At 42.6% G+C, this 24,046-nt stretch overlaps 1 protein-coding gene across 5 annotated transcripts; it reads right to left on the reverse strand.

The window, feature by feature from the left end:
- Positions 1-1,623: 1,623 nt before the first annotated feature.
- On the reverse strand, positions 1,624-23,611 carry LOC107382628 (copine-3). Of its 5 annotated transcripts, none has more exons than XM_070553326.1 (17): positions 22,444-22,822; positions 22,186-22,363; positions 21,917-22,096; positions 21,689-21,763; positions 21,522-21,593; positions 20,532-20,612; positions 20,315-20,404; positions 12,534-12,632; positions 11,955-12,038; positions 8,723-8,782; positions 8,455-8,588; positions 8,285-8,339; positions 8,117-8,168; positions 5,245-5,378; positions 4,839-5,075; positions 4,639-4,753; positions 1,764-1,995 (listed from the first exon to the last, which is right to left on the reverse strand). In XM_070553326.1, exons 1-16 carry the CDS (start codon positions 22,611-22,613, stop codon positions 4,643-4,645), a joined length of 1,812 nt encoding a protein of 603 aa, XP_070409427.1. In that variant the 5' UTR covers positions 22,614-22,822; the 3' UTR covers positions 1,764-1,995; positions 4,639-4,642. The 5 variants fall into 5 exon arrangements, with proteins under 5 accessions (XP_015810332.1, XP_070409426.1, XP_054607341.1 ...); XM_070553327.1 differs by lacking the exon at positions 1,764-1,995 and adding an exon at positions 3,791-3,915; XM_015954846.3 differs by lacking the exons at positions 4,639-4,753; positions 22,444-22,822 and adding an exon at positions 23,524-23,611 and having other exon boundaries at positions 1,624-1,995.
- Positions 23,612-24,046: the final 435 nt, after the last annotated feature.

The raw sequence follows: 24,046 nt of genomic DNA on the forward strand, positions 1-24,046 counted from the left end.
TAAGTAAAAATGCACAGTGTGCATCCAGGAAGTATTACAGCACATCAGGTTTTCTACATCATTATGCTAGACTTACTACTAAATGGAAAACCCCCTTTTTCCCTAAATATTTCATATAATCCATTTGATTTCATCATGTCTTATCAGATGAATTGTCCACAGATGGACAGTTAGGCTGCAGAAACACCTCAAGGATGATCAGTGGAAACAATGCAGCTGTGAATACTTATCTAAACCCGACCTCTCTCTCTTTAAATTAGCAGAATTTTTTTAATGTTTTAATTATAGAGTGTTGTGTGTAGAACTGCAACCCTCTGGAGGCAGGCGTTGCTGATTTGCAACGTTAAAACCTACTTACCTGGTTACTCCACATACATATTCAATGGGCATTTCTTAAACTCTGAAGTACCCCTAAATGACTTAGTCGTTCGTCCTTTCATCAAAACTTATTTTGAGCCTGAGAGGTTTAAGGGAATATGGCTGACATAACCCAATGTGGAAAAGGTGGTGCACTGTCAATACTTACCTGAGGTGTTTCTCAGGATTAAGACAAATTAGATATTTTAAACTAAATCTATGAAGTAAACAAATAGCACAAGAGTTTTTAAATTTGTAAGTAAAAATCGTAAGTAGTAAAAATCAATAACAGCCTGTGCTGTAATCCTCAAGTCATCCTAGAAATGATTTTGACCGAGTTTAGTGAGTTTAAAGTAGGCGACACTCACGAGCCCAGCAGTAACATGGGAACAAACAAGCTGACGGGTTGAAAAAGTGAAGAAAAAAGTTCTGAATAAAGTCGGAATAATCAAGAAGTTAATTTGAGATTACACAAAGACATAGATAATGCATTGAGTAAATGATCTATGGTGACTTCCCATTTCAGGAGAAATGTTAAGAAAAAGTGGAAATCTGAGTGAATCAGAGCTGTTTTCTTCTACTTCTCCTCAAAATATATTTAAACAATAGTAAACAACTTTGCTAATACATATACTCTGATAGACAAACTGCGTCATTTCCAGCATCGCTCTCAAATGCAGCATCTTAAAGCAATAGTTGTGGTTTACTCTTTAACCAACACATTTGGTCAACAGCAACAGGACTCTACCACTGACTGTTTGCTCTGCAACGTTGATGTTTTATCTCCACAAATAACACAAGCCTGGAGGAGATCTGCTTTGTGGTGGAGCTGCTAATGCTAACAGTTAGCGTCTACTAGCCAAGACGTTCTCTGCTGTTTCCTGGACGCTATGCCAACAACAGCCTTCCCCACTGTGAATCAAGATGGGTGAGTCCATGAATGTTAGGTGACACTGCGACGTATATCTGTCAGGCTTTTCTAATCCTAGAGTTTCACTGTCTACGCTAATGCAGGATAGGTGTAGGAAACCGTTTTCATGATCAGCCTGCAACTGTGACTGATTATAATCAGAAATAATCATATAAAAACTTTTTTTCACACGTTTAAACAAATCAGAATTAGAGAAAATGAGCAACATGGAGCTGAAACGGTCTGGAGGCTCTGTGCAGAAATCTTTACAGACAGATTTGTGTCATACCTGGAGAGGAAACTGATTCTCACCATAAACCCGTACCAAGGACAGAAGAATGATTCAAACATCCTGATATCTCTCATTCCTGGGAAAAAAGAAGGGAAAATCAAGGCAGCGGCTGTTCATTTGTGTAGAAAGAGAACTTCTGTGGATTATCAACAAATAAACAATAAAAAAGCAAAGATGTAGCGATCCATCAGGGTAGCGTTCTGTCACATACTGATAATGCCATTAGATTTGAATTAAACAAGATTTAAGAGTCAGAGGGAGCTGATGTTTGGAGGAAGAAGGTTGCTCCTCAGATTGGATCAGATGGCGGTGCCGATGGCAGGTCAGACAAAGTGCTGTCACTGTGGGGCGGCTTCAGACCCATCAGTTTGAAGAAACCTGCCACCTGTCCTGGGACTTCTGCCAAAACACTTTGAGCAAGGGCTTCCTGAGGACACTGAAGAAAGATGAGGGACAAATTGACATCGTGGGGACAAGTTGAGGACAAGTATGAAGAGAAAGCAGAGAAAAATGCAGGAAGGGGGCTGCATGATCATCAAAATCTGAACTGAAATTCAAATAATCACATCTATTTGAGGCCTTTTGTGACTGATTTCAAAAAGGCATTCATTTCCAACATTAAAATGTATTGTTTTTAAAAAATAACAAGAATTTAGTGCAGATTTAAATTGTTTGTGGATTTTCTGTTCCACACATGCACTCAAGAGTCACACACACACACACACACACACACACACACACACACACACTATATATATATATATATATATATATATATATATATATATATATATATATATATATATATATATATATATATAGTGTGTGTGTGTGTGGCACAGGAGTTGCAGGATCGAGTCCTGCTCAGTCCTTGGGCATGACACTTAACCCACCTCGCATGCTATTCATGCTTTTTAAAGAGGGTGTACTCATTTATGTTGAGTACTGTAGTATTAAGTGAAATGTCCCACAAACGTTGTGTTTTGTAGCCACCTGATAGCAGTTCAATCACCCGTAACAAGTGCACTTATACCGCTGACCTCAACTGTGTTTCTGTTTGAAGGAAAAGCTCCAAAGCCCCTGGGTCCCTGTTAGTTCTGAAGCAGAGTAACACACAGGCTGATAGCGCGACACAATGTCTCCACATACTGTGAAAAGCAAAGACTAATAGTAAAAAAACAAGGAGTGGGCAATGTGGCTTAAAGGAACTATATCACAAAACCTCTGCTTTTTGGATCTTTTACAATACTTTATTGTTATTTCCTCATTAAAAACAGCCCAAAATAATGTTTTGCTTCAGGCTTTCATTTTCCTGTCGACAGGCGGATTGGTTCGGCGTCTGCAGTGATGCGGACGCTGAGCCGATCTGTCGTGGGGAAGAGGGAGCTGAGCCAGAAAGCCAGGCTCTCGATTTACCGGTCGATCTACGTCCCAATCCTCACCTATGGTCATGAGCTTTGGGTAATGACCGAAAGAACGAGATCGCGGATACAAGCGGCCGAAATGAGTTTCCTCCGTAGGGTGGCCGGGCTCAGCCTTAGAGATAGGGTGAGGAGCTCGGACATTCGGGAGGGACTCGGAGTAGAACCGCTGCTCCTCCGGATCGAAAGGAGCCAGTTGAGGTGGTTTGGGCATCTGGTCAGGATGCCTCCTGGACGCCTCCCCGGGGAGGTGTTTCGGGCATGTCCTGCCGGCAGAAGGCCCCCGGGTCGACCCAGGACACGTTGGAGAGGTTACATCTCCAATCTGGTCCGGGAACGCCTTGGGGTCCTGCCGGAGGAGCTGGTGGACAAGGCCGGGGAGAGGACGGCCTGGAGCTCCCTAGTTGGGATGCTGCCCCCGCGACCCGGACCCGGATAAGCGGAGGAAGACGAGACGAGACGAGACGAGGCTTTCATTTTCCAGCCTAAGCTGCTTCTTCCCTTCTGTGAGCTGTGAGTACAAGCAAAATGCTAACCGCTAGCCTTTAGCTGAATGGTTATAAAGTTTGGTGGATGAGCACCAGAGATGGACTGGCACAATAATGCAGGCTGGGAATTTGCTACCAACTCAGCCCCCTTTTCTCTGTTCAAGTGGTGTGTGTGTGTGTGTGACCATCTCAGCCCCCTTTTCTCTGTTCAAGTGGTGTGTGTGTGTGTGTGTGTGTGTGTGTGTGTGTGTGTGTGTGTGTGTGTGTGTGTGTGTGTGTGTGTGTGTGTGTGTGTTAGCGGATCAACCCTTCTATGTCGATGCCTCGCGGGGGAAACTGCTGGTTGGGATGTGTGAGGGTGAATCTGCTGCAACCGTAAATCAGGTCTGCAGCTTTATACTATTGTGGAATCCACGTGGGCAGAGGGCTTTATCACAGCTGTTTCATCTGTTAACCACATAAAATAACACTTATTTCCATCTGCTCCGACTGAATTGCTATTTTTACTTCATTCTGGCAAAAGTAGGCAGATCTTGTATGATGTTGGTCAGCATGAAGGCAGCTGACGATGGAGATTAATTAGAATATTCTGACAGTCAAATCAATTCAAACTGAATATTCACCGATTTAGCCTTGCATTAAATCTGTTCTGTTCATAAATCACACATTTATATTATCCAAACATAAAACTGTAACGACACGGAAAAGCTTTTCTCGCATCAAAAACATCAGCGTTGGCTCAGAACCGGAACTGGGTCAGGCTAATGCTTGGAATGCAGCTACGCTAACCACCAACACTTAGACAGTTACGTTACATTTCAGACACAGTTAGGATAGCTGGTATCTGTCCGTATTTCAGTATGCTGCTGTGGTTAGCTAGGGTCACGCTAATGCTAGGGTGCTAATCCTATTTTATTGCGGTATTGAACTAAGCCATTTACCGGCGGTTTTTAGCTAGCAGCATTAATGCTTTATAAGCAGAGTGAACTGGAGGCTCAAAATTAATTCATTTGAATTATTCAATGAAATGCATTGATTGCTAAGCCCTAGTCAAAATCCTAAAATATCTAAACATTTTTCAGGTTGTCAGTAAGATTATTCATGCAGCTGGGTATCAAATGCAAAGAGAAAGGGAGAGCGGGGTTAGTGATGAAATCGGGGTACTCGTACATATTTAGGAAGGACAAGAGTCGCTGGGGGGCTTCAGGTCAAATAAATTGAAGAAGGAGGCCATTTGGTCTGGCAGCTCCGCCAATACACATTGTGCTAGGGCTGCTGAGCCCGCCTGAAATAAAATGTACAACATTTAAACACCATTCTTATGGAGCGCCTACACAAAACATCCATCCTGATCACAGGCAGCAGCTTACATTTGTGAACTGCCTGAACGGCACAAACTGCACGATATCCCGCAAGGCCGCTTCGCCTGTAGCCGAGCGCAGGGTACCATCATCTCCATCCAGGAACTCCATGGCCTCGAAGTCCGCCCCTCCTACTCCGACGATGATGATGGACATGGGCAGCCGGGAGGCGTTGACGATGGCGCTGCGCGTCTGATCCATGTCAGTGATGACTCCATCGGTGATGATGAGCAGGACAAAGTATTGCTTCAGAACAACAGCAGAGGCATGGAGCAGATGTGTTAGTGATTTGTGAAAATTAAACCGGTCAGAAGGACACCAACACAACAATGAACAAGGTCGTTTTCACGTACTCGTCATCACTTTTGGGGAAAAGAAGACCTGTCACCCAAAACCAGAGCATTCAGAGACTCACAGAGGCTGTTTGCTGCTGCAAGGCCTGTCGGCCAAAATGAGCCACGTGGTTGATGATCGGGGCGAAGTTCGTTGGGCCATAAAGCTTCACCTGAGGCAAACACTGCTGGTAGGCCAACACCACACCTTCTACACCTGGAGAACATGCAAGCAAACAAACAGGACTAAAGACGGGTTCGTCACACGCTGGATGCCATTTAAGACATATCTATTAAAGTCTGCAAACGCACAAGTCACAGCAGAATAAATAGCTTCAGGTAAAAATTATGCAGAAAGAAAATTCTATTCACAGTCGATCCTTAAGACACAATAGGGCAGGGCAACATGGAAATATTTTTTTCTTATCATTGTGATTCGTTTGGTTTTAACCCCTTCGTTTGTTCGTTCGTTACTTCGTTTTGATGAGTTTAACTTTTAAAGTTTAAACTCTTGAGTGATCCTGTGGGATCTGGTGTTTGTGTGTTCATTTGTTTTAAAGGTTAACTTCGTTTATGGAATATGATTGACTTCGGTTTTAAACACCTTCGTTTTACCCAGATCATTCGTCTTTTAATGTTAACCTTTTCAAGAGTTTGTGTGTGTTGCATTAACTTTATAATGCTCGTTGTCTGTTTTACTCATTTTTAGAACCTTTTTATAACAATAAAACCCTTTTCATATCCACTGTTCAGTTTTTATGTTATCCCCATCCTTCACATTTTACCATCTCATGTCGGGGACGTAACATGACACCAATAAACGGAGCACATGAGAGAACTGGCACAGATCCAGTCTCTCCCTTTTATTCTGCTCAGGAGGTGGTCAGCCCAAGTGAGTGCAGCTGTGCAGGTAGGAGGAGGAGGCAATGCACTGATTGTCCTCTGCAGTGTCTGTTTTCTGAGGTAAACAGCAACAGCTGTAACAACTCGATATCGATATCAATCACGATGTAAAAAAAATCTATATTTTTGTCAATCTTTAATGTTTTCTGGCACTTTCAAGCGAGATAAGAAGATATCAGATGGTTGTGACTTTAAAGCTATATTTTCAAAAGCTGAACATGTCAAACATGATATAACTGTTTTGGACAATTAAAGGAGGTTTATTTTAAACTATAATCGTGAAATAATAGAAGAGAACAAAAATGGAAATATTCTTCTGCTGATGCCGATTTAATAAGACAGGCACTGAAACATAAATTCTTAACATCTCTGCTCCTTTTAGATTCCTTCTTTATAAATAGGCAACAGAAAAACAAGAGCAATGTTTTATATCTGTGAAAATTTAAGCAGCCTTTAAAGGGACTTTACGGAGTTTTGAATTTTTATGCTCGCAATTGCCCCCTCAGGCCAAAAGCGTAACGGCAGCTTCAATAGTAGGCTCGCGCACGAGGCGCGCATGCTGTACGTGCACACTCCTTAACGAAAATAACAGCTGAGACAGTCCCGTGTGTGTGTGTGTGTGTGTGTGTGTGTGTGTGTGTGTGTGTGTGTGTGTGTGTGTGTGTGTGTGTGTGTGTGTGTGTGTGTGTGTGTGTGTGTGCATGCGTGCGTGTGTGTGTGTGTGTGTGTGGTCCGGAGTACAGAGGACAGGAGAACGCGCAGCTAATTAATTAATTTGGTTCTGTACCTTTCTCTTCAGCACAGCCGACAAAGGTTTAAGATGGGTCAGTCTGTCAGCTTGACAGAGCTTCCCTTCCCTTGCTTGAAAAATTGTTCCAAAATGAAAGTTGAACCCACATCTTTTTTATCTGTGAATTCAGTCCCGTTTGGCCTGTCTCAAATAAAAATGTGGGCATCTTACTGTAAAAAATATACCATTAATGTAAAAAAATAAACTATGTTCATATCAAGAATCGAACTCGGGTCTTCAGCACGAGAGAACAATGTCTTACTAGGTGAGCTAAAGTGCCAAATGACGTCTTTTGTATCTGTAACATTTATATCCTTGATGACAGCTGAAACAAAGTTCAAAGAACGGTTCGGAGCAAAAATGGCTATTTTTGTTGCTAATTTGCAGGAAATATCTAGAACAAAGTAGCTAACGGTCCTCAGAAATGTTGCTAGGTTCATCACTAGGCATTAGGAACAGCGACAAAGTCGCTGAGTTGGTACTACCTCTCTCTCTGCTGCCAAAGCTACTGATAGCAAATGCTACGGGCGAAGCCTGAGCGTGAACGCGCATGAAGCAGCCTGCTTGACCCGAGCAGCTCTCTTTTTCTGTGATTTTACAGAAAAACAGGCAATCACAGTAAAAATGCCAGGGCTCATTCTACAGGACCAGGGCATTGCAGGAGAATGTATGAAGAAGACATTTATTATTTCTATACATGTGTTGGCTGTCAAACTTCCTTATTGTCCTGTTAATTATGCACAGAAAGACAATAATAAACATCATTAGTGGCTCAGTCAAAATATCGGAATCATGTCCACGTGTCCCTTTTTGTCAACGATGTCATTCGCTGTGTCCTCCATCTCTGCTTTCCCTTTTGGGTGTTTTCTTTAATTTTATCAGCAACGTTAAGATTATTGCAGTAAGAGGCTAACGCCACACAAACATTAGCCGTTAGCAGTGCATCTGGTCACCGTGTGACAGTTACTTTATTTGTTTTTCATCTGGTCTTCATATCCAAGTTTCCATCAACCTGTTTTCATATGTTTATCAAGGATAAATTAGTTCAAAATATACATTACTATCATTCTATTATTGCCCTGCCCTAGGCACACACTATTATAATATTATCTTTACTCTATCCCACGAAGGGCCAGGAGGATCAGAACTTTGCTGCAAAGGCTCATTAAACAGTAAATGACTTCAGACACCACCAACAAAAACAGGAAAGTGAGTTCTCCACTTCCCAATGAGCAATCACATAAACTTTAATCAGATTTTACCTGCACAAAATGGATTTGCTGGGTTGAAATTGATGGGAAACTCGTGGCTAACCTGCAAACAAAAAACATCCATTTATTTTTGAATCCTAGAAAAATTCATCTGGAAGACTGAGACAGAATCAGGACACACGTTCAGTGTATCAAATAAAGACCATCTGAACCACTCACCTGCCATGTTGGAGGGATCTGAGCACCGAAACCAAAGGCAGGGAACATCTTGTCACTGCGGAAAGGAAGTGAAACAAGTAGAGAGTCAAGGTGTACATGTGAAACTTTCGCTCAGTAATTGGAGCCAATTTCATTTGCTATTCCATTAGCTGTGGAGGCCATCTTTTTACCTGTCATAGTCCTGGATGACATTACCCACTGCCCAGATGGCTGCCAGATACTCATTGTAGCCCTGAGGGTTGATGTAGTGGAGGGACCTAGGCGACTTGGGATCTCCATTGGAGCCTGTGAAATCTATGGCGATCTGACCCCAGCAAGATGCAAAAATACTTCAATGCAACCAGTCTAACTCAAACCAAACCTGGAAAACATGCTATCTGCCTTCAAGTGCCACTGCAGTTGAATCCTAGAAACACTGATGAGTGTTTCAGTACTCACTGTGAAGTTGATCTGACAGCCGCCCATTATGTAATCCAGAAATGTGTACTCCTTCACTGTCTGCAAGCAACGGTTGACAGGAAATCATTGACGTCTTCATACAAATATCACTGAGGTAAAAACAATTGAATTTCTCAGTCAAACTTTAACCAAAGTTGTGATTATAATGGCAACCAGATCTCTGTTTGAAGCGGCAATTAGCCCACTCTGTTTACACTGGGAATGGAGACCTGGTAACACCAGCTGGGGATATAATTGGGCAGTGGACAGAATAATTTGAGGAGCTCCTCAAACCCACAACATGTTATCTAGTAAGAAACCAGAGCTGGGGGGACCAAAGGGTGGATCAAGCAATCTCTGGAGCAGAAGTCGCTGAGGTAGTCCAACATCTACACCAGCGATCAGCAACCTACGTGAAACTGAGAGCTACTTCATGGTTACCGAGTCATACGAAGTGCAACCAGGTTGGTACAACACTGACCTTTGAACTGGAATAGATCAGAGATTAACAAAACTTTATGTATAATAAACATAATTTAGGATTAGGGTGCTGATCTACACAGTGGTAAATGTTAGGGGTCTGGCAAAACTCATCCTGGATACCTCAAGGGTATGGATGTTGTATGGCTGTCTTGGCTGACATGCTTCTGCCACACTGCATGAAGATCAGCACCTCAAAATCCGTGTCCGTGTTTCTTAACCAGAAAAGGGTGGCCTGCCAGGTCGGGATCAGAAGAGAGATCCTACCTTAAAGAGCAAGTCACCCCCAAATCCACTTCTTTTATGCTGATTAGCTATATATTACCATGCTGTAGACACATGCAGTCTATCATTTGGCACTTAAGTGCATCTTAGTTAAAACTTAAATATTCTGCCTAAAACTGTCATTGTTGCACATTAGTCAGGTAAAAACTCTGCATTGCAGTTAAATTTAATCTGCCATTGCTATAGGCTAAGAAGTACAGTATGATGTCAGCTGGTACATTATGAGGTCACAATGTCATGTGTGTGTGTGTGTGTGTGTATTTATTTGTTAGTGGCTCTGCCCTTTCAGTCTGCCAGCAACAGCATTTTTTGCATTTTTCAAACAGGAAGTGGGAGTGGAGTAAGACTCTGGCAGGGGGTGACTTGCTCTTTAAGTGAGGGAGCTTAAGTATCTTGGGTTCTTGTTCATGAGAGAGGGAAGGAGAGAGGGAGCGAGAGATCGGCAGGCTGATCAAGGAAGCATCTGCAGTTATGTGGATGCTTAACTAAAGCCCTGCAAGTCTTGTGGGAGAAAAAACATTGGGTCCCACTGCTGGACTGGTCATCGGGCATCATTTGCTCAGTGGGCCGAAGTGACAACCGTACAAACAGTTGTTCTTGAATTTACACTTCTTTTTTTTACCGTCCCATAAAACTAGCAGTATAACAGGGGACGAGCGTGTCTGCAGATCACTGGTTATTTCTTTTACCAGGCTGGTCCAATCACATCATGAGGCACCTGCTTCTGTGTCATGCATGGATGGATGGTAACTGTTATGGAAATTTTATGTTTATTATTTCTTGATGATTGATCCTATTAACTGAATGTATTATTATTCTATGCCTGAATGCATTCTCGTTTAATTCACACACACACACACACACACACACACACACACACACACACACACACACACACACACATTCATTTCTACACACACTCCTTCCAAAGGAGGAGCAGAGGAACTACAAAAAAAAATTCACTGTTTAAGCTAACAACGTGCCAAAAGTGAAAGTAGGGCGAGCAGAGAGCAGGCTTTTCTGGTCTTGAACCTCCTGTGTCATCAGAGCTTTTGAATCTCCACCCACAACAAAATATTAAATCCAGTTATGAAAAGTTCACAAGTAAAACAGAACCAATAGGAGGAGGATAACATGCGAAAGATGTATGCATTGCTTTGATATGTGTGTTGCTTTTGGGAAGCTGAGTGACACAAGCACATATATTATTGAAATGTCTAATAGGACAGAAGCTCCATTACCAGAGGAAGGAAGAGGACTCAGTGATGGTACTCTAGTAAGAGCAGTAGCCTACTCATTTATTACATTAAAAACAAGTCAGGAAAATAATGTATTCAGAAGCAGGAGTGGGCGGGTTTGTTCACAGATATTTCAGGAAGGAGCAGTCATAAATCCAGCCCTTTGTCACCAATTCTGTTCATTACTTTTATGGACAGGATTTCTAGGTGCAGCCAAAGTGTTGAGAGGATCTGTTTTGGTGGCCTGAGGGTCGCGTCTCTGCTTTTTGCAGATGATGTGGTCCTGTTCGCTTCATCAGAAAGTGATCTCAGCTCCTCTAAATTCAAGACCATGGTCTTGAGCCGGAAAAGGGAAAAATGCCTCCGGGTCAGGGATGAGGTCCTGCCCCAAGTGGAGGAGATTAAGTATCTCAGGGTCTTGTTCATCACGAGTGAGGGAAAGATGGAGAGTAAGATTGAAAGGTGGATTGGTGCTGCATTCCAGTGATGCGGGACTTGTACCGGTCTGTCGTGGTGAAGAGAACTGAGCCGGAAGGTGAAACCCTTGATTTACCAGTCGATCTACGTTTCTACCCTCACCTATGGTCACGAGCTTTGGGTAGTGACCAAAACAAATAAGACTGCGAATACAAGCAGTCAAAATGAGTTTTCTTCACAGGGTGTTTGGGCTCTCCCTGCTCCCTGCTTAGGCTGCTGCCCCCCGGGACTCGACTCCGGATAAGTGGTCGAAAATGGATGGATCAGTTAGACCAAGCGGTGGCGGGGGGAGGGGGGGGGTTCCATGCTATATATGTACATGTACCGCTTGAACAGACTTAAAGGGAACATCCATAATGCAAACATTTTTCATTAAATGATGATTTTAGTTTAAAACTGACTGTTTCTGCACAGAATGCTAGCTCTTTCATTTAATTCACTTTAAATGATAAAAAGCATCAGTCAGGGATAGCGGTCATTACTGGTTGTAGTGAAGGGTGTCAGCAGTGAGACCCAGATTATTAAAGTTGTTCCACATCTGCCATAAAAATAGACTCACTTTGACTGTCTGCCTCAAATAAATTTAGTGGTCATGCTTCTAGTTTATGGCTTGTTAATATGAATGACTTTTTAATCTTTGCATGTCATTAGATCTAACAACTGTTTTCCTTAAAAGCTATTTTTCCTACAGTTTCTGTAAATTTTACGAATCAAAGAATTAAAAACAAAAAGCTGAAATTAGCCCACAGTACCTTGCACTGTTTGATGATGATGACACCAGAGTTTTTGTATCCTTTCTTCTTCCCCTTCTTGCTGTTGATGCACTCAAACTCAGCCTAAGAAGATCAGATATGGATGAAGCAGGAGGTCCTCAGTAGGACAACACTCACTTAATTTACTATAATTTCATTATTAAAGAGCAAGTCACCCCCAAATAAACTTTTTTTTGCTGATAAACTAAATAAACGAGTGTCTAATCGTGCTGCAGACACGTGTCGTCAATAATTTGGCACCTCAGTGCATCTTAGCTAAAAGTGAAATATTCTGCCTAAAACTGGCAGTGTTGTGCCGTTGTCAGGTAAAAACTCTGCACTGTATTTTAATTTAAATCTGCCACCGCTATTGGCTAAGAGGTATGCTATGATGTAAACTGGTACATTATGATGTCACAATGCTGTTGTGAGCCTGTGTGTGTGTATTTGTTAGCAGCTCCTCCTTCTCGGTCTGCCAGGCAACAGCATTTGTTGCATTTTTCAAACATGAAGTGGGAGTGAAGTTAGACTCTGGTAGGGGGTGACTTGCTCTTTAAGACTAGTAAAAATGCAGCTTACTGCGTATGACTGTGTGGCCTGCTGGATTTGGCTGAGTGTTGTCTGAAATGATCCAATAAAGTCATGAGAGCCACTGTTGTTGTAGTCGTAACAGTCTACCTGGGAGAGAAAAACACTTATTTTTAAAAATCAGACGTATTTCATTATGGAAGACCAACAACATAAAGCCTTTTTTAAGCAGCGTGTGAAAGCACCACTCAGAAGCAAGCTATGAGTGCACAGCTTTGAATTTGCCACCCCAACTCAAACCGCTGCCTGAAACACACACACACACACACACACACACACAATTTTATCAGGCAATGACCCAATGTTGCTTTCAAAGCATGATCATATCTGAGAAAAGAAGGGACACAACAAGCTCTACACACAGAACAACAGAGCAGTTCAGATGAACGGTTTGATGCTACAGCTCAGAAACTCATGGGTGATTTTTCTTACCAGAAAAATCTACCTAATAGGAATTTGGCCCTCTGTTTAAATAACCTGTCAATGCAAAATGTTTCTAGATCTAGTCTGATAAAACTCTACTGAATGAACAGTAAACAAAAACAACTAAAACATTTAAGTGGTAAAAAGAAAATCCACCCCATTTCCAGTTCTTATGGATCTGATCTTCACCAGGTTCTAAAAGGAGTCAGATCTAACCTCATGTGGGAAAACGCTCAACAGATTCAATCATCTTTTTTTTTTAATCGAAGGCAAAACAAAAATGGAAACGCTGGTTGTGAATTTCTCCCCTTTCTGCTTTTGAAGGTTTTAGTGTGACAGCTGCTGTGAATGCAGGAGTCTCAGAAAGTCCCTGGTCTGGAGCATCCTGGCGTGTGTCAACGCAATACCAAGGAGTAAAGACATCAGCAACAACCTCAAAAACTGATGACACTCATCAATCTAGAAAGGGTTAAAAGTGAATTCTAAATCAACCTACAGAGAAAATAAGAAGGGAAAAACATAAAAAGACGTTAATTTTGGTTTTTTATTGTCTATCCATCCATTTTCCTCTGCATGTCCGAGGTTGGATTGCAGGGCAGCAGCCAAAGCAGAGAGACCCTGACTTCCCTCTCCCCAGCGACTTAGGGCAGCACCTCCAGGGTATCCTCAGGTGTTCCCAAGACAGCCAACAAACATAGTATTATAGTATAGTCTCTATAGTATCTAACGTAGTATCTATTAGACCTTTTCCAACAGCTCTACTCTGTGTGACTCAGGAGTGTGGGGTTTGGTCTGGCCACCTTTTCTAACAGTACAGTTTTGTATTTTCCCCCTCATTTCCTGGTACTTCTCAGTCCCTGCTCCATTGTGGTTCCAAGGGCTTAAGCCTGAGTCATGCTTCTATGTCTGCGTCAGTGCGGAGACACGCAACGCCATTATCCGTCCTTGCGGGGCTGCTGCAGAGCCCCCGCAAGGAAGGACAGAGTCGAGCTCTCTTTTCTAAACATCCGTCCATCGAGACGGAGAACGCAAGCTTGTGATTGGTCAGGGCACCGCTGTCGTCTACACTGCCGCCATTGCGCCCTCAAAAACATAAACAGAGCCGAGGATAACTAGCGGCAGACACGGAGAAGCTTGAAGAATACCTCGCGAAAAAACTCTAAAATATGAACGTTTAATTCCCCCGTGACTGGAGGAGTGAAAAGTTACGCAGCAAGCGTTTTATTTGTGGACAGAAATGACAGGAAACGTGGGTTTAGAGGTGGCGAGAGCATGAAGAGGTGGAGGAGGATGAGAGACAAATTTGTCTGTGTTAAAAGTCTCTTATATACAAAAAACACAATATAAACACACCATCTTGGACCGGATACATGACAGGATACCACAGAACAGCGCTACGCCCTCTGTTGTCCTGGCGGGGAATTGCTTTGCAACACTCCCCAGGAGATGGAGAAAAATGAGGGCAACATGTCTCCGTCCGTGTGTGTGTCTCTCCCTTTTGGAGCTGACAGAGAAGCATCACTCAGGCTTTACCCGGGCCAGTATTGCAGCTGTGAGCCACTGATTGGCTAGGAGGTGAAGTCACCGGTTGCTCCCATCGACATATAAATATTGGACAATGGGTTTCCATAGACTCCAATAACACGTTTTTGAGGAGAAATGGGAGGTGGCCACCACCGCCATTTTGACCGTGTCACAGGTTCCGTTAAGCCCAGACAATTCCACAAAAGGGAAGAGAGGTGGAGCTGAGGGTGGGGCTGTAAGGCTGGGATCAACTGATGACACCTGGTAGAACTAGCTACAAGCTAACCTGACACTAAGCTAACGGATGTAGCAACCTAGCTACAACTGGAGTTAACTGTGCACAACACCAGAGCTTCTGAGTCAGAGATACGCCGGGCTGACCGCTGGGTAAAACCGGGTGGAACACAGAGGTCTCCGAGAGCTTCACAAGCTGGCAGCCGCACAGCAGACAAGTGCCGCTGCAATCTGAGATGCGCAGAGCTGCCGCTGGGGAGAACCGGGTGGAAAGGTTTCCATCCCAGAGCGCCACAAGCCGGCAGCCCGCGCAGCACACAGAAGCCGCGATCAGACAGAGATGCGCCGAGCTGCGGGGAGGGGAGAACCGGGTGGAAAACATCGGTCTCCCGAGAGCTCCACAAGCTGATAGTCGGAACCCAGCTCCACCAACATGTTATATTTCAACCCATTTTCTAAAATGCAGCATCATGTTAAATGCACTGGGTTTTACCCTATTACATTTAAATTTCATGGTTAAACAGTACATGTTAAAACCTAAGCTCAGCTCGGCAGTGACCTAAAATACATAAATATAATTTTACTTACCGAAGAAAATGAAGTGGAGACTCCTTGGACGCTCTATTAGTGCAATTAATGCCACAGCAAGTCATTTTGTCCAACAATTGCACAAAAAATATCCAAAAAAGAATACACAAACACAGAGACTCAAAATCCCGGAGCAGTTTCCAAGCCAGACCGAGGCTCTACTGAGGCCTTTCCACGGAGCAAGCTCTGTGGTCACGTGGGTCTGATGCTCATTAATTATACAGAATTTTAGGCGCATTGTGGGGGCTTGGTTGTTCCAGAGCTTTCTGGCTGCTGCCTCACTGCCTGCAACCATTTCCTGGTTCAGAGTCTGACAAAAAGCCATCAAACTGAGCAGGATGTTCAACATCACCCCATCTTCATGTTGTGTTTCTATGTAGCATACACATCACCTCACACTGTTCACTCAAGACAAAAATAGCATGAGGGGAGAAGTAAAGAGCCCCCCTCAGGGAAAAGCAGCCACTCTGGGGTGAGCTGAGTTAACCCACGCTGTACCGAGCTGCTTTAGGCTGAGTAGCGCTGTTGGAAAAGGTCTAAGTCACCTCCTAGTTGGATGTGACTTGAACACCTCACAATGAGGCGTTCAGGAGGCATCCTAACCTGATGCCTGAGCCATCTTAACTGGTTCCTGTCATTGTGGAGGAGCAGCGGATCTACTCTAAGCCCCTTCCAGATGTGTCTCACCCTATCTCCAAGGATAAGCCCAGACACCTTGCAGTGAAAACTCATTTTGGTCGCTTGTATCCACGACCTAATTTATTTGGGCACTACCCAAAGCTCCTGACCATAAGAGCTGAAATGTAAATCAAGAGTTTGCCTCAGTTCTCTCTTTACCACGACAGAGCAGTAAAGCGTTCATCATCGTAGAGACAGCAGCACTAATGTACCCGTCAATCTCCAGCTCAATTTTTCCTTCATTCATGAAGCAGACCATGGGACACTTATGGGCCATTCCCATCTGTACCGGGTCGGCCCGGGCCGGGTAGCGTAGGTTGTTTACATATCTGGGTGGCCTGGTATTTTTCTGGGCCAACCAAGGCTCATTCTCAGCCCTCTTCTCGAGCGGGTCTGCTTCAGGCCGACCAGGGCCAACACACCCACTGCTGACAGCAAATTGACAACTTCCATTAGAGCAAGCCTCTGATTGGTGGGTACAATCAGCCCACATGGGCTTAAGACAAGGATGTGTGGAATCAACCGGGCCAGGCTGGGGCCGACCGGTGGTACCCGGCCCGGGCCGACCCGGTACAGATGGGAATGGCCCATTACACTCCCCCACTTGGGTCAGGACCTCGTCTCTAACCTAAAGAAGATATTCTACCCACTTCTGGCTCAAGACCATGATTTTAGACTTGCTGATTCTCATCCTGGCCATGCCAACCTCAGTGACCTCAGGTCCAGAGACTTGGAGAGCCCAACTTAAAGTACTGACTTTGCGTTCTCACTGCGAGACTTGCAGGAGGCATTTAGGAGGTCTTTTAGGTACTCCACCCACAGATCCACAATATCCTCAGTCAAGGTCATCAGCATGCCATCTCCACCAAATACAGGGTAGGTTGTGCACCGCTTGCCCCTCTTGAGATGCCAAATGGTGGACCAGAATCGCCTCAAAGCCATATGGACGTCTCTATAAACTCCTCCCATGTCCCGGTTTTTGCCTCAGCAACAACCTTAGCCGTGATCCGCTTTGACTGCCAGTAACTATCAACCGACTCTGGCGTCCCATAGGCCAAACAGAACCAACAGGACTCCTTCAGCTTGACAGCATCCCTCACCACCAGTTTACACCAGCAAGTATGCAAGTTGCTGCCACGACAGACACTGACCACCCAGCAACCACAGCTCCAGTAAGCCACCTTACAAATGGAGGCCCACTATTTTTATAAATAACTATGTTCATAAATTAGATGTTTTCAAAGTTCTGCCAGAGGTGGGAGCTGAAGCTCCTACACTCCTTCAACCTGCATGCCTCACCTCCAGGACTGGCTCCAGAGGGGCCCTGGTGACTCGTGTCCAGGTGAGGTACATTTATGTTCATCATCATAATCAGAGAGAATTTTATTGCCAGTGCTCCAGCGAACCAGAGCATAGGAACTTGACTCCACAGAACAGCCTGACCAAGGTTACACACACATATAGACAGAACAGATACAGGCAGACCACGAGAGCAGATATAACGGCGGAGAGGTCTTAACGCTACACTTTGTCAGTGTTTTCATCATTTGGTAAAATCTGTGGAGGGTTTTAATTTTCTTCAAGTTAGTGCTGAGCACCTGGTAGAAACCAGAATACGGTGGACTTTCTTTTTCTGATTACTGGACGTACAGAATGTTTAAATAAACAGCTTCAAGAGAATGGATTTTGTATAAAAATGCCGTGTGTGTGTGTGTGTGTGTGTGTGTGTGTGCATGTATGTGTGTGTGTGTGTGTGTGTGTGTGTGTGTGTGTGTGTGTGTGTGTGTGTGTGTGTGTGTGTGTGTGTGTGTGTGTGAGTGTGTGTGTTGATTCACCGATTGTTTAGCTCATCTGAAGGATGTAAATATGCTCTAAATAACTGTGAGGCTATGATGGCATCACTTAACAGGTGCGTTAACCAAAGGGCCAATCCACTCAGAACTACAGAGCATGTGTTCCTTTCAGACAGGATTAGGTGAATCCAGGACTCGGACCTGTTCTATGACACACAGCAGCCTTCATGTGATGAGCACTCACTCTGCCAACAGGTGACTCACTTGTGCTGCTGTTCCTGACAGGTTTGCTTTAACAGAATTAGGAGGATGGAAACAAAATAACAGGCATTTCTTTATTTCATTTGCAGGACGAGCAAAAGCTTAAAGGTGCATTAAGTAAGAACGACATTCTGCGGTCAAATCAGGGTACTGTAGTTCATGTACCACCACAAACCAGTCCACTCAGCGCACCTGTTGCCAGCTTCAGATCAGTGCCAGGCGATTCCAGATGATGAGCGAAGAGGAGTCATAGATCAACACATTTCACTGTAATATCGAGTTGTTGGTAATTGAAAAAAGTGGCTTTTTAGAGCAGAAGAATGTTTTCCTTTAGCCTTCCTTACCCGATATTAGAGTAAAACAAAAAGGATACCGGGGCTTCTCAGGGTTACAAGAAATAACTTCTGTACCAGGAAGTTTGGAAGCGGGACAGATGACCATGTCTTAGGGCTGGGCTGTATGGCAACATTTCACATCACCTTTTTAAAAAAGAATCATATCGGTTTTTTCTGTATTTTACTCACATTGTCTTGAAATAAGAAAATAATTCACGCACTATACTGGCTTTAATTAGCAGAAGTGTGGACTCGAGTCACATGACTTGGACTCAAGTCAGACTCGAGTCATTATTTTAATGACTTCTGACTTGACTTGATAAAATATATAAAGACTTACGACTTGACTCGAGCATGAACGCCAATGACTTGCGACTTGAATTGACTTGCATCTGTTGACTTGATGATGACTTGAGCATGTTTGATATTTTAGCACAAAAGTGGCATGACATGGACAAAAAATCATACATCACTCTTCGTTCTGGGCGTGATTTTGTACGGCTAAATGCAGCAGCACTTTGTTTATAATCAGTTTCAGTTTCTGCTTGTTTGAGCAAATAAATGAAGCTTTAAGAAGCTTTACTTCTCGAATTTATTTATTATCATTGTCATTAAATAAAAGTTTGACAGATGACTTGATTATGACTTGAAAATTCAAAGTTAAGGACTTGGACTTCCACATTATTGACTTTGGACTCAACTTGGACTTGGCTGTCTTTGACTTGGACTTGACTCGAGACTTGACTGGAAAAACGTGTGACTTGCAAAGCAGTAACTTGTTCACATCTCTGTTAAAAATCCCCTTTGAATGTTATATTAGACAAAATGCATCATGTTGTTTATCGTGTCCAGGCACAGGTAAATGCATAACCCTTATAAATGTAGTTGCCAATAGGTGGCAGGAATGAAGGTAAAGAATTTCAATGCTAATGGTTGCAGTCATAAAACATGCTCTCTGAAGACCCTGCTCTTCAGAGAGCATCTTCTTAACTAGCACCCTGCCTGCACCCGTCCCCCCCTCTGCTGTCCACTCCTTGTTCCCTCCTCTCCATGACTGATGTCAAGTTGTTGTTGTTATTGTTGTTGTTAGCCTCAAGAGCAAAATGCCAATTATCACTTGTAAGTCGCTTTGGACAAAAGCGTCTGCTAAATACATAAACATAAACATAAACATCTGTTGGTACTCCAAGACGTGTTTTCAGCTAAGGTGGTAAAGCAAGTTGCTAGTGTTACCACCAATGTCTTCCACTTTTGCTAGACATAATTTGAAAAGATTACCATTTGGTCTACATCTGACCTATTAAAGCTAAAAACGTACAAACTACAGAAGTAGCTCCTCTTTTGGGAATTTGTTCCTCTGGGCCAGCTGCCATTTAGATTGGTATCCACGAGGAGAGGAGCTGTAGTTCTCGCATAGCATCACTCAATGTTTGTTTCTTTAAATGGATCCTTTTTTTATTAGAAAGTCGTTAGCTTGTTGTTGCTAACTATCTTACCTAGCTTCTGCTACCTTTGTGGTTCACACACTAAATGTTTGGTCAAAACTTTACTTTTCACACATCCAGATGTTGTCCAGGCTATTCGATAGTATAGTTGAATATGAAAAATGTAAATCATAACAGAAATTAATGTTGGTTCTCTGTACAAACCAATAAACCACTCAGGTCTGCTACATCCCTCTTTAGCCTTTTTAAAATGAAAAAAAAAACTGGCAACCCCCCAGCCAGCTGAGAAGGAAATCTGGTTCAGAAAACCTTTCCTCCAACATGATTGAGACACTAGACTGTCTTGTAAAATTCTTACTTATTGCACCTTTAAATATGCACAAAAATTCCAATGGGGATCAAATCAGCCTCCCATGATTTTACACATCAATAAAAACAGCTTAGTCTGTTAGCCAGGCTGCATGAGTGGGGTTGTCATGTCAGCAGTTTACCTTTATAAGTTTTTCCACGTCGCCTCCACACAGTGACTGCATTGAGATTCGGAACGGTTTCCATGTTGGATTTAGGTTGTTTTTAATCACCTGAAAAACAACAAATGCTTCAGAACTACATTGACTCTTTCAGGTATCAGCTGTAAAAACGTGTTATAACCTTACTAAAAGCACAAGAGTTAAGAATCTCTGAGGCAGAAAACACAACACATATCACCTCTGTCCTGTGAGCCAGCTGCCATCCCGTCTCCGTCTGCTTGTAGAATTCCAGAAAAGGATCCGACTTGCCAAAAAAATCCTGTCAGAAATAAAGAGATGAAGTGTTGGGAAAGTAGAGTTGTAGCAAACAGATCAAATAATTCAGGGTGAATTTGGTGTTCACTGACAATTCATTTATTGTTACGCTTCAATCTGGAATATCTCAGGGATCCCTGGACACTTTAGTGCTATCATTTTGGATGGCATCAATATTTACTGAAATATTCCTCTTGGTCTCCATCTGATAACTTTTTACTTTTTATGTCGCCCATGATCGCTCCTCTGTTTCACAGCTGCAACAGCACAGTGCTGCTGGAAGGCAAGAAAACTTTTTTCTGCACTTGTGTCACTTGATTTTGGTTGCCATGGTTACTCGTGAAATACTACAGATCAGCTGACTTATTTATATGCAGAGTAACACAGTTTTTTTCAATTGCCAAAGCGCAAATCCTGAAACCTTGCTCCCTTTTCTCAAAACATTAAACACAAAACCTCAGCTTCAAGCACGATTTACAAAACCTCTCATTCCTCTTGTAATATCAAACTTTCGCCTCAAAACAGTTTTAGCTGTGCTCAAAATCAAACACTACTCTCAAATCATAAACAAATTACTCAGAATTGCATACACCATCAAGCAGTCAGTAAGCAATACACCAAAAAATAGAAAGCACAAAGTTCAGGGCCATACAAGTTGTTTATTGTACCATATACAGCACCACCTCACCCCTGCCACGTGGACCTCAAGGGATAAACCATCAGTCCTGCTAAATGGTCAACTTTCCTCGGGGGGTCACCCATTAAGACGGTGGGAGAGTTAAATAGAAATTATGAAGATAAATCTGAAGTAAAAATTTCCATCTAATTAAAACAAAATTGATGAATCAAGAGCAATTAGCAGAGCAAAACACGAGCTAACTAATCATTAGCACGACTAAAATAAATTCATTACCTTTTTGTCCAGTTTTCTAGCTGCAGCTTCAAACGCCACCACCCTGTTGTCTGTTTGCTCCTCTGCACAGATCTAAATTAACAAATTACTTACAAAATACTCAAAAAACAAAAACACATGAACACCATCGGAGTGAAAGAGTGCAGTCATTAAATGAGAGAACTCACAGTGATGGTCCCTGACCCTGCCGGTGTCCTGTCCCTCCTAACGAGTGGCTTTGTTAGCTTACTCGAGGACACGATCTGATCAAAAAGACAACCCTCTACTACAGTAAGACAGTAACAACATGTAAAACTGAGTTTTAAAGGCAAGAACCATGTAAGAAAAGAATAAATATGATAAACAGGCGTTTAGGATGATAAAAAACCATAATTTGAGAGAAAAAGAAGACTAACCTGTCCAAGGGTACATTCCATTTGTCCTAGAAAGTCCGCCTCCTCTAGACTACAGTTTTCAGTGTCGATATCGTACACTTCAAACCTGAGTTTCTGCACCACTTCAAAGTAATAGTCAAGTACAAGACTCTTGGAAAACCTGGGATTAAGGCAGTTCTGGATTTTCTCTGTTCGGCAAATCTAATATAAACAAGATACAATACAATGAAGTGCTCAAAATTATTTTGTTTGTTTTAATTAACCAAAAATCTAGTTTTAGACCCACTTACCTCATACCAGTGAGGACCTGAGGTGTTCATCCGAAGCACACACATGGGATCAGACTTGGAGAATGCGTCCATGTCCAACAGATTGTCACAGGAGATGGTGAGAGCCACCTTCGTCACACAGTCTGTGGCTCTGGGTGGTGGGGCTCCAACTGCCGCCATGGTTGGGGTGGGGCAGATGCTACAGAAAAAGCATAAACATGGAGCAGTAAACCCTAACTTATGTTTGCACCATCCACAGAGAGTCAAGTTATGGCTGACCTGTGACATGAACAGGATTTAGCATTCTGTGGAAAGTGGGATGCAAGTTTTATCAGAAAGTTATTTCCATCAGTAAACAAAAGGTTTAAAACCAGCCGCAGCTGACACACACAGACTGTTGCTGTGGAAGTAAGGTGCATTGTATAAACTCTAGAGTTTGGCTCAAACATGTGATATTTCCAGACGTTATTCTACCAGCTGGTGGAACGCAGACACACAGCAGCTACTCCCACAAAAATCAGACCTGCTACTGAAAATAAAAAGTAACCTCAACCAACCAGGGAAACACCACAGATTCATTATCCCGGCAGTAACAACAAAAACAGAGTCATTAAGAAGCGAAACTCAAATTACTTCACTATCAAGAGCATTGTCTGCAAGCAGTATTTAATCTAACTGTTTAAATGGGTCAATACAATAAAACAACTTTAAATACAATTTGCCAAATGCAAAAAAAAAAACTGAAAATCATCATTTATGCAAACAGACAGCAGACCTGCTCAGCTCTCTCTCTCTCTCTCTCTCTCTCTCTCCTCTCTCTCTCTCTCTCTCTCTCTCTCTCTCTCTCTCTCTCTCTCTCTCTCTCTCTCTCTCAAAACACACACACACACACCTGTGTGTCCAACTCATAGGTCCAACAGGAATGTGGAAAATACCCACATTTAGTACAAAGCAGCTTATATATAGCACAACGTAGCTTATAAATATATAAAACGACCATTACAGGGCCTCAAATATCATGTAAATATTTGGCAGTAAGTAACGGGACTAACGATTTAACTGAGGCTCCTTTAGAAAAAGGTTCCGAATTTACCAAATCCGATAAAAATAAGTTACGTACAATTAAGAAAAGAGTTGCATGGTCCAAAACTAACGTAATTACTGCCTAACCAGCATGAAGTTTGTTAGTCAAGATAACGGAGCTCCCCACGAAGTTTCCTATAGTCTAAGCTAATAGTGTGACACAAGAGTGTGTTCTCTAGGTTACAGGATAGTAACAAGACGCTATATTTGTTTTTATATCGCGAACAAAATAAAAGCATGGAAGACAGAGTATGTAATATAATATATATAACCTACCTTTACTATGAATCTGTCCCTAAAGGGGCAATGCCTCCTGTTAGCCAAATGCAGTGGGTGGGGTTTGTGACCACTTCCTGTAAACAGCCTGGAACAGTCAGTCAGTCCATGACAACAGCGGAAAACCAAATATAGACAATGACGTTTCCTTTACAGTTACTGACCTTTTTTTTTTTTTTTTTTTTTTGTATGTATGATTCATAAATGCATCTTTACGAACGCCATCTTGGAAAGGGAGTCTCTCTGAACACTCTCTAGCTGTCAGTCTGTTGTAACAGTTTAATCCACAAAGTATTCCTTCCATCCCTTTAGTTTATGAAATGTCAACACATTTAGGATAACACTTGGTTAAAAAAAAAAGTATCAAAAGTTTTTGTCAAATCCTTAAGGCTGTACAACCTCAGACATATAATGTTTCATTTAACAAATGCAACTTTATAAGTTTTGTTTTAAGATTTAATAAAATTGAGATGGCAGTTATTCCTTTGTTATCATTTATTGATAACTAATGGGACTATTAATT

This window comes from Nothobranchius furzeri, chromosome 7 (assembly GCF_043380555.1).
Source record: "Nothobranchius furzeri strain GRZ-AD chromosome 7, NfurGRZ-RIMD1, whole genome shotgun sequence".
NCBI lineage: Eukaryota > Metazoa > Chordata > Actinopteri > Cyprinodontiformes > Nothobranchiidae > Nothobranchius > Nothobranchius furzeri.

What these genes read in the sequence shown, in the direction of transcription:
- LOC107382628 (XM_070553325.1), bottom strand. Translation starts at nt 22,613, where the DNA reads ATGTTTGAGCCAAACTCTAGAGTTTATACAATGCACCTTACTTCCACA. An exon ending in CAGGGTCAGGGACCATCACT is followed by an intron (nt 21,594 to 21,688) that starts GTGAGTTCTCTC and finishes TTGTTAATTTAG; the next exon opens with ATCTGTGCAGAGGAGCAAAC. An exon ending in GCTGTCAGATCAACTTCACA is followed by an intron (nt 8,589 to 8,722) that starts GTGAGTACTGAA and finishes TGCTGGGGTCAG; the next exon opens with ATCGCCATAGATTTCACAGG.